This window comes from Neofelis nebulosa, chromosome 5 (genome assembly GCF_028018385.1).
Source record: "Neofelis nebulosa isolate mNeoNeb1 chromosome 5, mNeoNeb1.pri, whole genome shotgun sequence".
Classification (NCBI taxonomy): domain Eukaryota; kingdom Metazoa; phylum Chordata; class Mammalia; order Carnivora; family Felidae; genus Neofelis; species Neofelis nebulosa.
The window spans coordinates 84,392,319-84,404,518 of NC_080786.1; the positions used below are offsets into that span (position 1 = coordinate 84,392,319).

General features: G+C 42.5%; 1 protein-coding gene across 4 annotated transcripts in view; it reads right to left on the reverse strand.

Annotated features, from left to right (window-relative positions):
- Window positions 1-12,200, reverse strand: part of LOC131512343 (probable cation-transporting ATPase 13A4) — a 155,598-nt gene that overhangs the window by 37,684 nt on the left and 105,714 nt on the right. For all 4 annotated transcript variants that reach the window (XM_058730867.1, XM_058730868.1, XM_058730866.1 and 1 more), the window contains 5 exons: window positions 11,762-11,823; window positions 7,970-8,120; window positions 6,253-6,339; window positions 5,877-6,030; window positions 4,618-4,729 (listed from right to left, as the gene is read on the reverse strand). In XM_058730867.1, coding sequence (XP_058586850.1) covers window positions 4,618-4,729; window positions 5,877-6,030; window positions 6,253-6,339; window positions 7,970-8,120; window positions 11,762-11,823 — 566 coding nt within the window. The remainder of the gene's footprint in view (window positions 1-4,617; window positions 4,730-5,876; window positions 6,031-6,252; window positions 6,340-7,969; window positions 8,121-11,761; window positions 11,824-12,200) is intronic.

Genomic DNA, 12,200 nt, shown 5'->3' on the forward strand with positions numbered 1-12,200 from the left:
TGAGGCTCCCATCCACCTCAGTAAAATTTCCAAGACATTCCATAGGATTAAGTGCAGGGAAGTATATCTGGGGTTGGAGCTCCAAAAATTCTGCCATGATTCATTTATCTGAAACCCAGACACCTCTAGCAGACACAAGAGCAACATACCAGCATTGCCTAATTCTGTCTGAAATATGGGTGAAAGCAGCACCCAGCAGGACCCACCTTGCCCTACTTGCCATGGGAGTCTCACAGCTGGGTCTTCTGTCAGCCAGCAGCATCAACTAGAGTTAGTCATGCTTCTAGGACCCTGCTAACACCTCCACCAGAGTGGTCAGAAGTGGGCACAGTTTGCGCTACTCGCCCCAGGCATTCCCCAGTCTTCTGAACCTGGCATTGAAATCTCTCCATAATCTGGTTCCAAACTATCTCTCCAGCTTTACCTATCACTAAATTCTTCACCTACCCTAACCTCCTGACAAGGTGGACCAGCCACCATGGCTATGTTCTGTATTCAACCATCTCTAAACATTTGCTCTGAACTGCCATGAGACATTCTTTCTTACTTTACGGAAAAGGTTGTAAGTTCACCATGATCTGCCATTGAAGAAACCCTGCCTGGTTTTTTTCAACATTTTTTATTTATTTATTTATTTTTGGGACAGAGAGAGACAGAGCATGAACGGGGGAGGGGCAGAGAGAGAGGAAGACACAGAATCGGAAACAGGCTCCAGTCTCCGAGCCATCAGCCCAGAGCCTGACGCGGGGCTCGAACTCACGGGCCGCGAGATCGTGACCTGGCTGAAGTCGGACGCTTAACCGACTGCGCCACCCAGGCGCCCCAACCCTGCCTGTTTTTATTCCGAGGCCCAATTCACAGGCCTGTCCCCATAAAAACCTTCCCATGGGGGTAAATATAATTGCTCCCTCAGGATCTTACCTCTAGCTCAGTGTAGCACACATTTTATTTGTTTATATACCTCTTGCCATTCTTTGTTATCTGATCTGTCTCAACAACCTGAGGGCAAGCCTGCCTAGTTCAGAGACAGGCTCAACAACACGTGCACGGCGCCCAACAGAGGAAGTGCTCAGCCAGGGTTCCCTTAGTTGAAATGCTTTGATGCCTGATGTGACCTTTTTTTTTTCTTTGACAAGCAGCCGAGGAAAATGTATTTTCTCTTTCAGAAATTCTGCTGCCAGAAGAGTTTTTATGGAAAGCAAAGCCAGTCAGTCTGTCAAGTGAATGACCATTTACTGAATACCTAAATGAGGGCAAGGAACAGGGCTGAGGAGAAGGGGGAGAGAATGTACAGAAACTATAGTAGCCCCTAATTCTGGGGATTTCACATTTAACCAGGAGGAGAAGGGGGACTTGATTGCCTCGTTTGTATGGAAGGCTGGGAAAAGTACCAAGAGGTACAAATAATGGTCCTATGGAGTCAGATAGGAAGGTGTAATCATTTCTGGGTACAGTGATAGGAGAAACTTTCCTGGAACAGGGGATATTTGAGCTACTCTTTGAAGGATAACTTAGTTGATGACTGAATGAGGTCCTCCAAACTTTCTAGTGGCCCTCGTATCCAAACCTCAGGCTTTGGCTATTTTCAGAGATATGACATAAGCCAACCACAAGGCACCAGGTTGGGTCAAGGAAATGGCCACAGAGTCAGCCATCTGATGTAGTCTGCAGCCTATCCCGGCACTCATGTTTCTGGTTCCCCCGGCACATGGCCTTCATAGGGTTCCATGCACAGTAATCAGGATATTAACTAGTTCTTAACCCAGATCTGCCACTACCTTTGCTGTGTGACCATGGGCAAATCACTTTCTCTGTCTGGTAATCTACTTCTTCTTTTGTAAAAGAAGGTAGTAAAACTAATGGATCTCCAAGATCTCTTCTAGCCCTAACACTACATGATTCTTCTTTTCATGAGTTTCAATATAAATCAAGAAGTAGAGAAGAAGTGGTCTCTTGAGGGATCTGAAGCTCTGCAACCTGGAATAGTGAGCTACCTTTTCCTGCTTCCTGAACAGACAGTATATCTCCTCCTGACGCATCTAAAAATAATCAAGAATGGGGAACGTGATGCAAAGGGGATATTGTCATCCATGAGATTACATTTCCTGTCCTTGGAATCCAGGCTGTTTTTAAAGGTTGAAATATGCAAAAAGTGGGCTGAGAACCCTCAAAGAAATTATGGTATCAGGGTTGGAAGCACTCTGTGCGCGTGCATGCACACACACACGCACACCCTAGAAAAAATTTTCTGCTCTAATTAGGGATTAGCAAAGCTTAGGTAAATTAACTAAGCTAGGAGTAGATGTATGGTGATGTGGTTTTAGCACAGGAGGGGCAAATTGACAACCTAAGATTAGATCCTATTGGATCCTATAAGGGTTTAGATCTTGCCAGACTTTGAAACGTTGGAATTTCAATGCTGTTAGCCCAGGCATGTACTCTCCTGTGTGCCACAGCCCTCACAATTCCCTATTGGTTATCCGTCTTCACCATTAGTGCTTTGTTATATGCACCAGCTCAAAAATCATGAGTTTGAAACTGGTAGATATGCAACTATTTATTATAATCATCAGAAATAGCAGAATAGCCAGAGTCTTAATATATATCTGTCAATGGGTTCTCAAGAAACAAAGTTCCATTCCCAATTCTGCCACAACCTGACCCCAAGTTTGTTTGTTTGTTTGTTTGTTTCTTTCAAATGTGAGATCCAGTCTCAAAGTTCACACTCTTAGCTCTCTGACTTGAGTAGCTTTAATGGCCCAAGTCAATTAAATTACAACAAATACCCAGAGTTGTAATAGCCCGAGTTTTAAGGATCAATCTAAGCGGGCCTCAGAACTCCAATACTCAGTAATCTTTGATGAGCCATTTCCCCCTCTGGACCCCACTATCCATTCACAAAGTGACAGAGTTGGACCCTGTTGGTGGTTTTCAGCAGGAGAGGCGCTGCCTCTAGAAGGCATTTTGGAAACCTTGTAGGCATCCAAGCAAGATTTCCTGCAATGAACGATGCACCATGAAGAATTCCCCTGCATCTCACATGCTTCTTGAATATTTTACAGGTCATCCATTCATGACATTAAAAAATCATTTATACTTTCAGTACTGGGTTATACTGTTTATAATGTACTATTATTATACTATATGGTATACTGTGTTATTATAGCATATCTAATACTATGAATATTATATTAAACAAATATAAATTGTTATACTTCCCCCATGCTGTGTTTTACATATAAACACAAAGTATTTTTTAAACACTTTTGATATTCTATTGAATTTTTCAGAAATGTAACTGCCATGTAAAGTGAGAAGAGATTGTACTGTTTGATTCAGTTTTACCAAGTGTTTGTAACCATTTCAGAGTCACCTCGCTGACAGCAAGCAAGACTGCTGGCAGTATTTGCAACTCCAATATGTAAATGCACCTGTATCAGTCTGCACAGTGATTCTGCACACGGGGGCAAGCAACATATCGCTTCATTTAGATTTAGTGGAGTCAGCTGAGCATTCACTGAAATATTACTTTTTGTCATGAATTGCCTGTTTGCTTCTATGTTTACTATATAACAGGGCATGGTCTTTACTTCTATTTTTTTAAATTTTTATTTATTTATTTTTACATTTTTATTTATTTTTGAGAGACAGAGAGAGACAGAGTATGAGTCGGGGAGGGCCAGAAAGAGAGGGAGACACAGAATCCGAAGCAGGCCCCAGGCTCCGAGCTGTCAGCACAGAGCCCGACGCGGGGCTTGAACCCACGAACCGTGAGATCATGACCTGAGCCGAAGTTGGACACCCAACCAACTGAGCCACTCAGACGCCCCAGTTCTTATAGAAAATACGTGCCGATCAAATTACATACAAATTTTATTTTAAAGGAAGTGGTACAAAATATAATGACAATAGGAGTGTTGAATCTGATAGGATTGAGCACAAGTATGTTAGACCTCCCAAATTCAAGATCCAAAATAACAAAATAAGTCCTGATTATCTCCACAGCAGTGTTACCCCCAGAAGCTGATAGAGTACTGGACATGGCAGTGAAGGTGAAATAAACAAGGTAGCCTATAAATGGTGGAAAATACAACAACAAATTTGAGCGCATAAATCCTGGAGTCCATTTTAGTTTTTAGGCACCTCTTTTACATCTCAAAACTACCTCCTGAATGGCTCCTCTGATTCTGTGTAAGTCTAAGCTCTGTTCATTTGTTTCATTAAGTTGCAAATTTATCAATTGTTTTTCAGACAGATGTCATGTTTTCTAGCAACTAATTCGCTAACTCTAACAAAAAATGAGCTACTTGTATTTGTTTCAAAACGGGGTCGTCACCACAATTTCAAACTCTCTGAAACGTTGGTTATTTTCCTATGTCTGTTTTTACAAAGCTGTACAATGATGTCATATTTTATAGTTTATACAGTTTTTTCTCAGAAATTCTCCCAGGGTTCACATCAGCTTTGTGGCTGAGGCAGGACAGGGATGACTCTATCCCTGTTTACCAAGTTCAGAGACATTTTATGCACACCAATCCAGCAAGCTGTATTGTTCAGTCCACTGGCCAGTCCACTGCCCAGCAAACCATTCTGCTTTATCAAATCCTCCCTACTTACCTGGTGAAGGCAGTGGTGTGATGATCCATTTCTAGCTTCTTGTAGGCCAGTGCTATGACCCGGAAGCCCTGTGTCGTGTAAATCTGAAGTTCACTAACAAAACTAGTTGGTACTGTTCAGAAAATAAGGCAAGATTAGTATGCAACATTTATTCCGCTGGTACTGGTGGAAAAATTCTTTACAAACAGATCCAACTCTTTCCCAAGAAAACACACCTCGTAAAAGATACACAAATAAGTCAGTGGGAACCCTAGATATAATTATACTGTCAGGGTTGGGATCCAGTGAAGCTGAAATGAGAAAAAAGCAGGACAAAAAAAGAAAAGAAAAAAAGATGGGAATCGTGTGTAATTCTTTTTTCTCCAGTTTGACCAACAAGCATTCATTGAGAGTCTGCTTACCATGTATGTGTCAGATATTGGCTCTACAGAGACTGAACGGCAGACCCTGCTTTAAAGATCTCTGTCGGGTTAGTAACAACCAGTGGAACGAGATCATTGCCAGTGTAATGAGATCTAAGCAATTGCAGTGTGCTATGGAAACATTTCGAGGTGCTTGTATCATCCTGGCGGGAAGTGGGTAGATGAAGGGAGGGGAAAGGCATTTTGGCCAAGGGAGCATCATATGCTCAGACATAGAGACACAAGACAGCAAGACTTGAGTAGTGAGTTCAGCTCGGGGGAAGCATGAGGAGAGAGGATAGGAGTGGCAAGGCATATCTGGAAAGTGTGATAGGATCCAGATCATGAAGGACTTATGTGTGATCCTAAAGGAGTCTGAGACTATCCTGGAACCTATGGGAAGTGACCGAAAGAATAGCAGCAAGAAAGTGACAACAGGGTTATACTCTGTGGTGGAAAAACCAATCTGGCCACAGTATGAAGGGTGAATCAGAGTAGGGGAACCTGGGACCAGGATTTACCAAACATTGAAGTGATCCAGGGGAAAGGTGATGAGGGTCTGGGTAGATGGAATGAGAGGGCCATGGATTAGCAATTGATAAAATAGAGGCTCTGAAAGAGAGGGAGGAATCAGGGCCGAGTCCTAAATTGGGAGTAGCGGCAGAAATTCGTAATACCATTCACCAAGATGGAAAATACAGGAAGTGAGAAAGAGAAGTATTGAGTTTGGGATGCCAGTTGGGTTACCGAATTAGCAATGGCCAGTAGGCAATTAAATTTATAGATCATGTGCTGATGGGACACATTTGCGCTGGAAATAACAGATCCGTCTGTTGAATCACAAGTCTGTTTGCTTACCTGTCTCAGGTTGGCAAAAGCTGGCCACCCTTTCTGGTGCACCTTTCATGAATGCCAGCCGGTCACCCCCCATCTCTTGGACAATGACTGTCATCCTCTGCAGTGCTGATGAGAATGGGAACAGATGCAGGATTGCAATTCCTTCCACTGGGACCTGGTTGAGGGAGGGGGAATGGAGAGGGACATACCAACATAGCTTCTAGCTAGTCAAGAGTTCACTACTCCCTCAATTCTTATTTTAGCAAATACGGGAAGCAAGGTCTTAGCAATTTTCACCTATGGAATTCAAAGAAGACACGTCTGTCTTCAAAATTTTCCCTTCAAAAATTTCCCTTTGAGTCTGGGCATTTGGGAGTGGATAGCAGGCAAGGCTTACCTGGCTGGCTGTTTTGCAAGGCTTAACTACCATGGCATGTGCTGGCACTCCCTTGATGTGGAAATCGTCCCCAGAAACAGCCATCTCCTGTTTCACAAATGGGATATTTCTTTGTAGAGATTTAGTTCTTATTCGTCCACTGATACCACGCTCAAACCCCCTCTTTGAGAAAATCCTCAGGCCACCTTGATGTATTCTCAGTGTCACCTCCCTCAGTCAGATGGAGGTGAACCAGACTTATTTTGCCACGGGGCGCGGCGGGGGGTGGGAAGTGCATTGGAAATGCCACAGAACTTGCAAGGCAGACACCTCTGAATTATTCATGCAATTTATCCTGCTTTCTCTGTTGGAATGTGCTGCATAAAGGTTCATTCTCCGCTTCTGAAAAGCTTAACTTGAAAATAGTGAGCATGGAGAGGCAGGCTTGTGTGAGGCAAGCACCATACTGTCTTTGTTTTCCCAGAGTTCGACACTGTTCCCACCCTTCCTTCTCTGTCTAATTTGAATCGATAGTCCTCAGGGCCAGGCAGGGCAGGGACTGTGATGTACGTGGCTGGTGTTCAGGAAACGTTCAGTAATTGGTGTAATAATAACCCTAAATTATAGTCAAAGGAACCTTTTACCCAAAGATGTCAAAATGCTTTGTAATCATATCATCCAGCAGCTGAAATAATCTCAGAAAGGAAATTGTAATTCCTACTTAAAGATACAGAAAAACAGTAACCCAGAAGAAATGGGGGGACTGGCAGAGTGATATCAGACTGCTACAGAGCCATATCCCACTAGCGCTGGAGGGGACCCTAGAGACTGTCTCCTTTAGCAGGGTAGCACGCGGGAATCACTGAGGCCTAGAACTGCACAGGGCTTCCGGGAGTAGGAGTGGGCTTGTGGCGAGCGTTTCCTGTATTACACAGGGTCTATCTTCTATGTCAACCACAGCAACTCCAACTGTTGGTTTTTTAATAGAATGTTTCTGAATAGGTTTCCTTTGGAGAAAAGATTCCAGCTCTGTTATTTCATTTTGTTTGTTTGTTTTATATGAACACTGCTGATCTAATGCAAGCCCTTTTGTTTTAAGGTCATGGGAGCCAACACTTTAACAAGAGGGATGCCTTCACAGGGTCAAGCAGTCAGAGCAGAGCCAAAACTGGAACCGGGAAACCAGAGACCTGGTCCTGAACTATACGTTTTGCTCTTAAATCTACTTCAAAATCTCAACAAAAGCTCTTTCACCGTTTCCCTTTTTATTTCTTCCAGTCTTAGAAACAAAGTCAATATTCATTTAATAGGAATAAAACTTTTGGTAACAATGAATTATCCTAAGCAGTGGAGACAGTGCTGTTTCCTAATCCCCATGTTCTAGAAAACTTTACAACCAGACATTGCTCAAAAGTTGGAAAATAATTATACAGCAATTATGTTGTCTCAAGAGTTGGAAGATATAGAATAATTGTATGAATATGGTTAACCTACAATGTCCCAGGCACACTATCAGGGATTTTTTTTTTTTAAATGCATCATTCCATTTATCCTCATAATAACTCCACAATGGAGATACTATTATTAGTTAAATTGTACAGATGAGGAAAACAGACTTAGATTAGTTTGTCCATCACTACTGCATGTACCTCTATATTGAAAGTATTGAATACGATAAAATCTGTATTGCTCTGGCATTGAAGAAGCTTCTTAGGTCATCTGCAGAGCAGGATCTTACCCAGGTGGTGGCTTCAAACATCTTGAGATCCAGAGGATCTCCCTGGATGGTCCCATCAAGAAGAATCAGAGAGTGGCAGCTGGCCATGGCCGCACACAGCGGGCCCCATGGCAAAGACCTGCCGGACACAAAGCTGTGGACTTCCTGGAACCTGAAGGAGAAAAGGGAAGGGCCTTCAGTCTATCCATCCATGCTAAAATGGAGCTTGTGGAAGTAAAAATCTGTTGAAAAATTACTGCAGCATGCATGGTTACACTAGCATGCATCTTCTAATGCCCCCAAATTAATCATGCTTTATTTAGCCGTTATTCTTCTATAAATTCAGCAAGCGTGAGAAAGGTCTTTGAGGTTTGTCTCAAACTCTTTCTTTTCCTTGCTCTTTCTCTGGCACTGATTTAATCCCAGAGGTATAGAAAAAACTAGAAGTATCACCCTTAGTTTGAAACACATCCACTACCACCCCAACTACCAGACGGCTTCATTTCCAATGCGGTGAGAAGCACAGGCTAGCTCATTGTATGGCTGTGTGTGTATATGTGCATCTTCACTCAACCCTTCAGGGCAGGCATACATTTTTCCATCTTTCTCTCCAACATATCTGACGTTTGGCCCACAGCAGATACTCAACAAATGTATGAATGAATAAATGAATGAGTTAATTCCTGGAAAACCAAAAGACTTTAATGATAAAGAACTTTAAAAAAAAGCATTTTTGAAAAGGACATTTTGTCCCCCTCTTCCATCCTGACATCTAGCGTCCATCATCACCATCATTTTTTTTATAGAAACTAGCCTCATCTAAAACCTACTGAGGTACAACTCCAATTGTCACATGCAGGGTTCTTTCACTAAGTCAGAGATGAAGTCATCAAGTGTGGCCTCAGGTTCACTAGATGCATGTCCTTTGAAGCCTTGCTGTCATGTCTTACACGTGGAGCACCGTAGGTGGTCCACAAAGCAGCCCATCCTACGTGGGGGACCTCAGAGGGGCAGGTGCTTCCAAGGGGCCAGAGTCTACATGCTCTTGTTTCAGATTTGTGGACCAGCTCAGCTGTGGCCCTATTATCTCTTCTTCCTCTGGGGCTACATAGGACCTCTAGCTGTGCCTCCAATGTGCAGTTTCCAGACCTCTCTACCACCCTAATTACTCATTACTGGAAAAGTTTTTATGTGTCACATTTTGTCTTAAAACATGTTCTCCAGGATCAGATTATTATTTCCCATGATATGGGCACTGAATTTCTTTAAATATGGCCTTAGTTTGCTCTAGCCTTTTATTCCTGAAAGCCTCCCCATCACAGAGCTAACTCATAATCCAGGCGTATTTCTTCCTGGCTTCCTCATTCAAGTTTCCCTACAAGTTCAAAAACCTCTTGGCTGATTACTGACCCTGTTGATTATATTTATTATTATATATCAGTAGTTCAAGTTGTCTTAGTGGTTTCCAACATGTCCCCCAGTATTTTAGTACACATTAAGCAATCACCAGCAGCGTGATTAACACAGATGCTTAAGCTCACACTGAAAAGCACAGATTAAGGGGAAAAAATCTTATTTTTAAGTTGGCACACATATTGCCATTGCTACGTAATTCTGACTATATAATTCTGAGTTCCTGGGGACTGGGCCAAACTCTTGTTTGTATAACAAATAAATAGAACTCTCTCTCATCCTTGTCCTTGTATTTTTATTTGAATGTTTATGATTGATCCTGCTCAAGTAGCCCAGGTGGCCTTCTAATGGTTCTTGAAGTATCTGGCACATTGGGCAGGAATTTTTGGAAAGGAATTATTAAAGATGAGCTTACCTTTTACAAGAAGATATTTAATAGCCTGTAAGTCAAATGCTGACTTCTACCTAGTATTGAGTAGGTTTTCTCTGATGTTATTAATTAAATTTGGCAATCTTTCTTTTCAAATTTTAAATTTTCCTTTTAGGAAGCAAGAGTAGCAGGCTTAATTAATCAATCAATAACTTAAACATTGTATCAATGTTTTTATTTCAATTTGACAGGTTACATTTATTTATTTATTTATTTATTTTTAACATTTATTCATTTTTGAAAGGCAGAGAGAGACAGAGCGCGGACAGGGGAGGGGCAGAGAGAGAGGGAGACACAGAAACAGAAGCAGGCTCCAGGCTCCGAGCTGTCAGCACAGAGCCCGACGTGGGGCTCGAACTCACGGACCGCGAGATCACGACCTGAGCTGAAGTCGGCCGCTTAACCGACTTAGCCACCCAGGCGCCCCTGACAGGTTACTTTTAGAAATAGAAAGTTTTGTGAATAAGAGGATGCCTGAATTCAATAAGTGGAAAAGCATTCAAAAGATGGAACATTAAAAAAAAAAAAAGGTGGAACATAGTAAGTTCATTTTAATTAAACATTTGCTGGGCACCTGTTATGTGTGCCCATGTGCCTGGTATAGTGCTACAGCACTAGGAACACAAATATAAATAAAAGACCAACTACTCTCAGGATGCTTACGTATTTGAACAAATACATACATTTTTTGTGGAAGCTGAAGCGGAAACATACAAATGAACAGGAAGACCAGGTCTATATCTAAATCTATGTTTGAGACGAAATGAAAAGAACTTGAGAACGTTTAATATTTATAAGAGGTTTCTCCTGTGGACCAAAGTGGCTAGAAGCACTGAGGTCTATTTGTTAACCCAGGAAATAGACTTGCTTATAAATAATATTTTCATATGAGAATGTATTACACACACGTAATTAAAATATTTTGTGGATAAATTATAGGTCACCTGCATATAAGAAGAACCACAATGTACCTTTTATGTATTAGATGCTTTTGTGATGGAGGATGTGAGGATACGGGGGAAATACTTTCATTTAAAAAAAAATGTAAAAGTCAGATGGTTCGTGTTCTGTTCGCAAATGGAGGTAGTGACCAGAAAAAGCGGGTGGGGGGGGTGCAATGTCAGACATGCCCACAAGAGGGCCACACAAGAGAGCCATGCAAATCATACCACTCCGAGCTGAAAATTGCCAAAAAACGAGTCTTTTCTGGCCAGAAAGGAGGAGTTGCCCTGCACCCAAAAGGTGGAGTTTCCAGAACTGCAATACCAAAGAAAATGAGTGCATTAGCTACAGGTTCACGGCTGCTGCTCTTCCTGAAACTCACTGTGCACAAGTCAGTGCAGTGTTCTCCTTCCAGGCAAACTGAAAGGCTTCAGTTTGTAGAAGGAATGTTACCTTCCTGAGGGACCATGTCCTGGTATTCTCCAAATCAGGTACACTGGGTCAACTTCAGGCCCCTCACTAATATGCTGACAGCAAATTACAGTTTTAAGATTTTTTTGCAGGGTGCCTGGGTGGCTTAGTTGGTTAAGCATCTGACTTTGGCTCAGGTCATGATCTGGGCTCTGTGCTGACAGCTCAGAGCCTGGAGCCTTCTTTGGATTCTGTGTCTCCCTCTCTCTCTGCCCCTCCCCTGCTCTCTCTCTCTCTCTCTCTCTCCCTCTCGCTTGCTCAAAAATAAATAAACATTAAAAAAATTTTAAAATGGTTTTACAAATCACATCTTAGCAAAGACGCGAAACCCCTCTGTCTCCTAGGTTTGCGAGTGGAATGGGGCAGGGAACAGGGTGTAGGGAGCTATGCATGTTTCAGTAAGACTTGGAAGTGCTCCAAAGAGACATTACATGAAGGCACTCTGGCAACCACTGCTCTGAAGCCAAAATGTCTTCATTATTAATTTTCAGGAGAAAATGCAGAGTATTTTCTCTGGGAAAAGAGAAACTCCAGTGCATTCAGTCCCAGGTACTCACCCACTCCTATCGCAGGGCACGGCTCCCCAGAGATCCAAACCATCCCTTGTTAAGGTGCCTGTCTAAACAGAAACGAGGGCTCGGTTTACTCTGAAGCGACAGCCCATAAGGTATGTTTTAACAGGGAAATATATGTCACAAACACGTTACTGAAATCAGCACCTCAAGGAAGGACACAGTCAGGTGGGAATCCTGGGGTCCTCGGCAGAAGCTTGGACGGCTCCTACCAGTTGTACCAAGCTGGCAATAAAGGAAGAAAACGGTATCTGTCTTACAGACTTCAGAGGCTGGTTGTGAGGATCTAATGGGAAAGTCTTGGTAAGCCTGTAAGAGCTATAAAGTAGGTGAGTCCCAGGTTTTACAGTAGAAGATAAAAGTATGTCATCAGAAATAAGTAATGGGAGTAGACTTTTTCCCTGCTCTAAACAGGTGGTTTGCT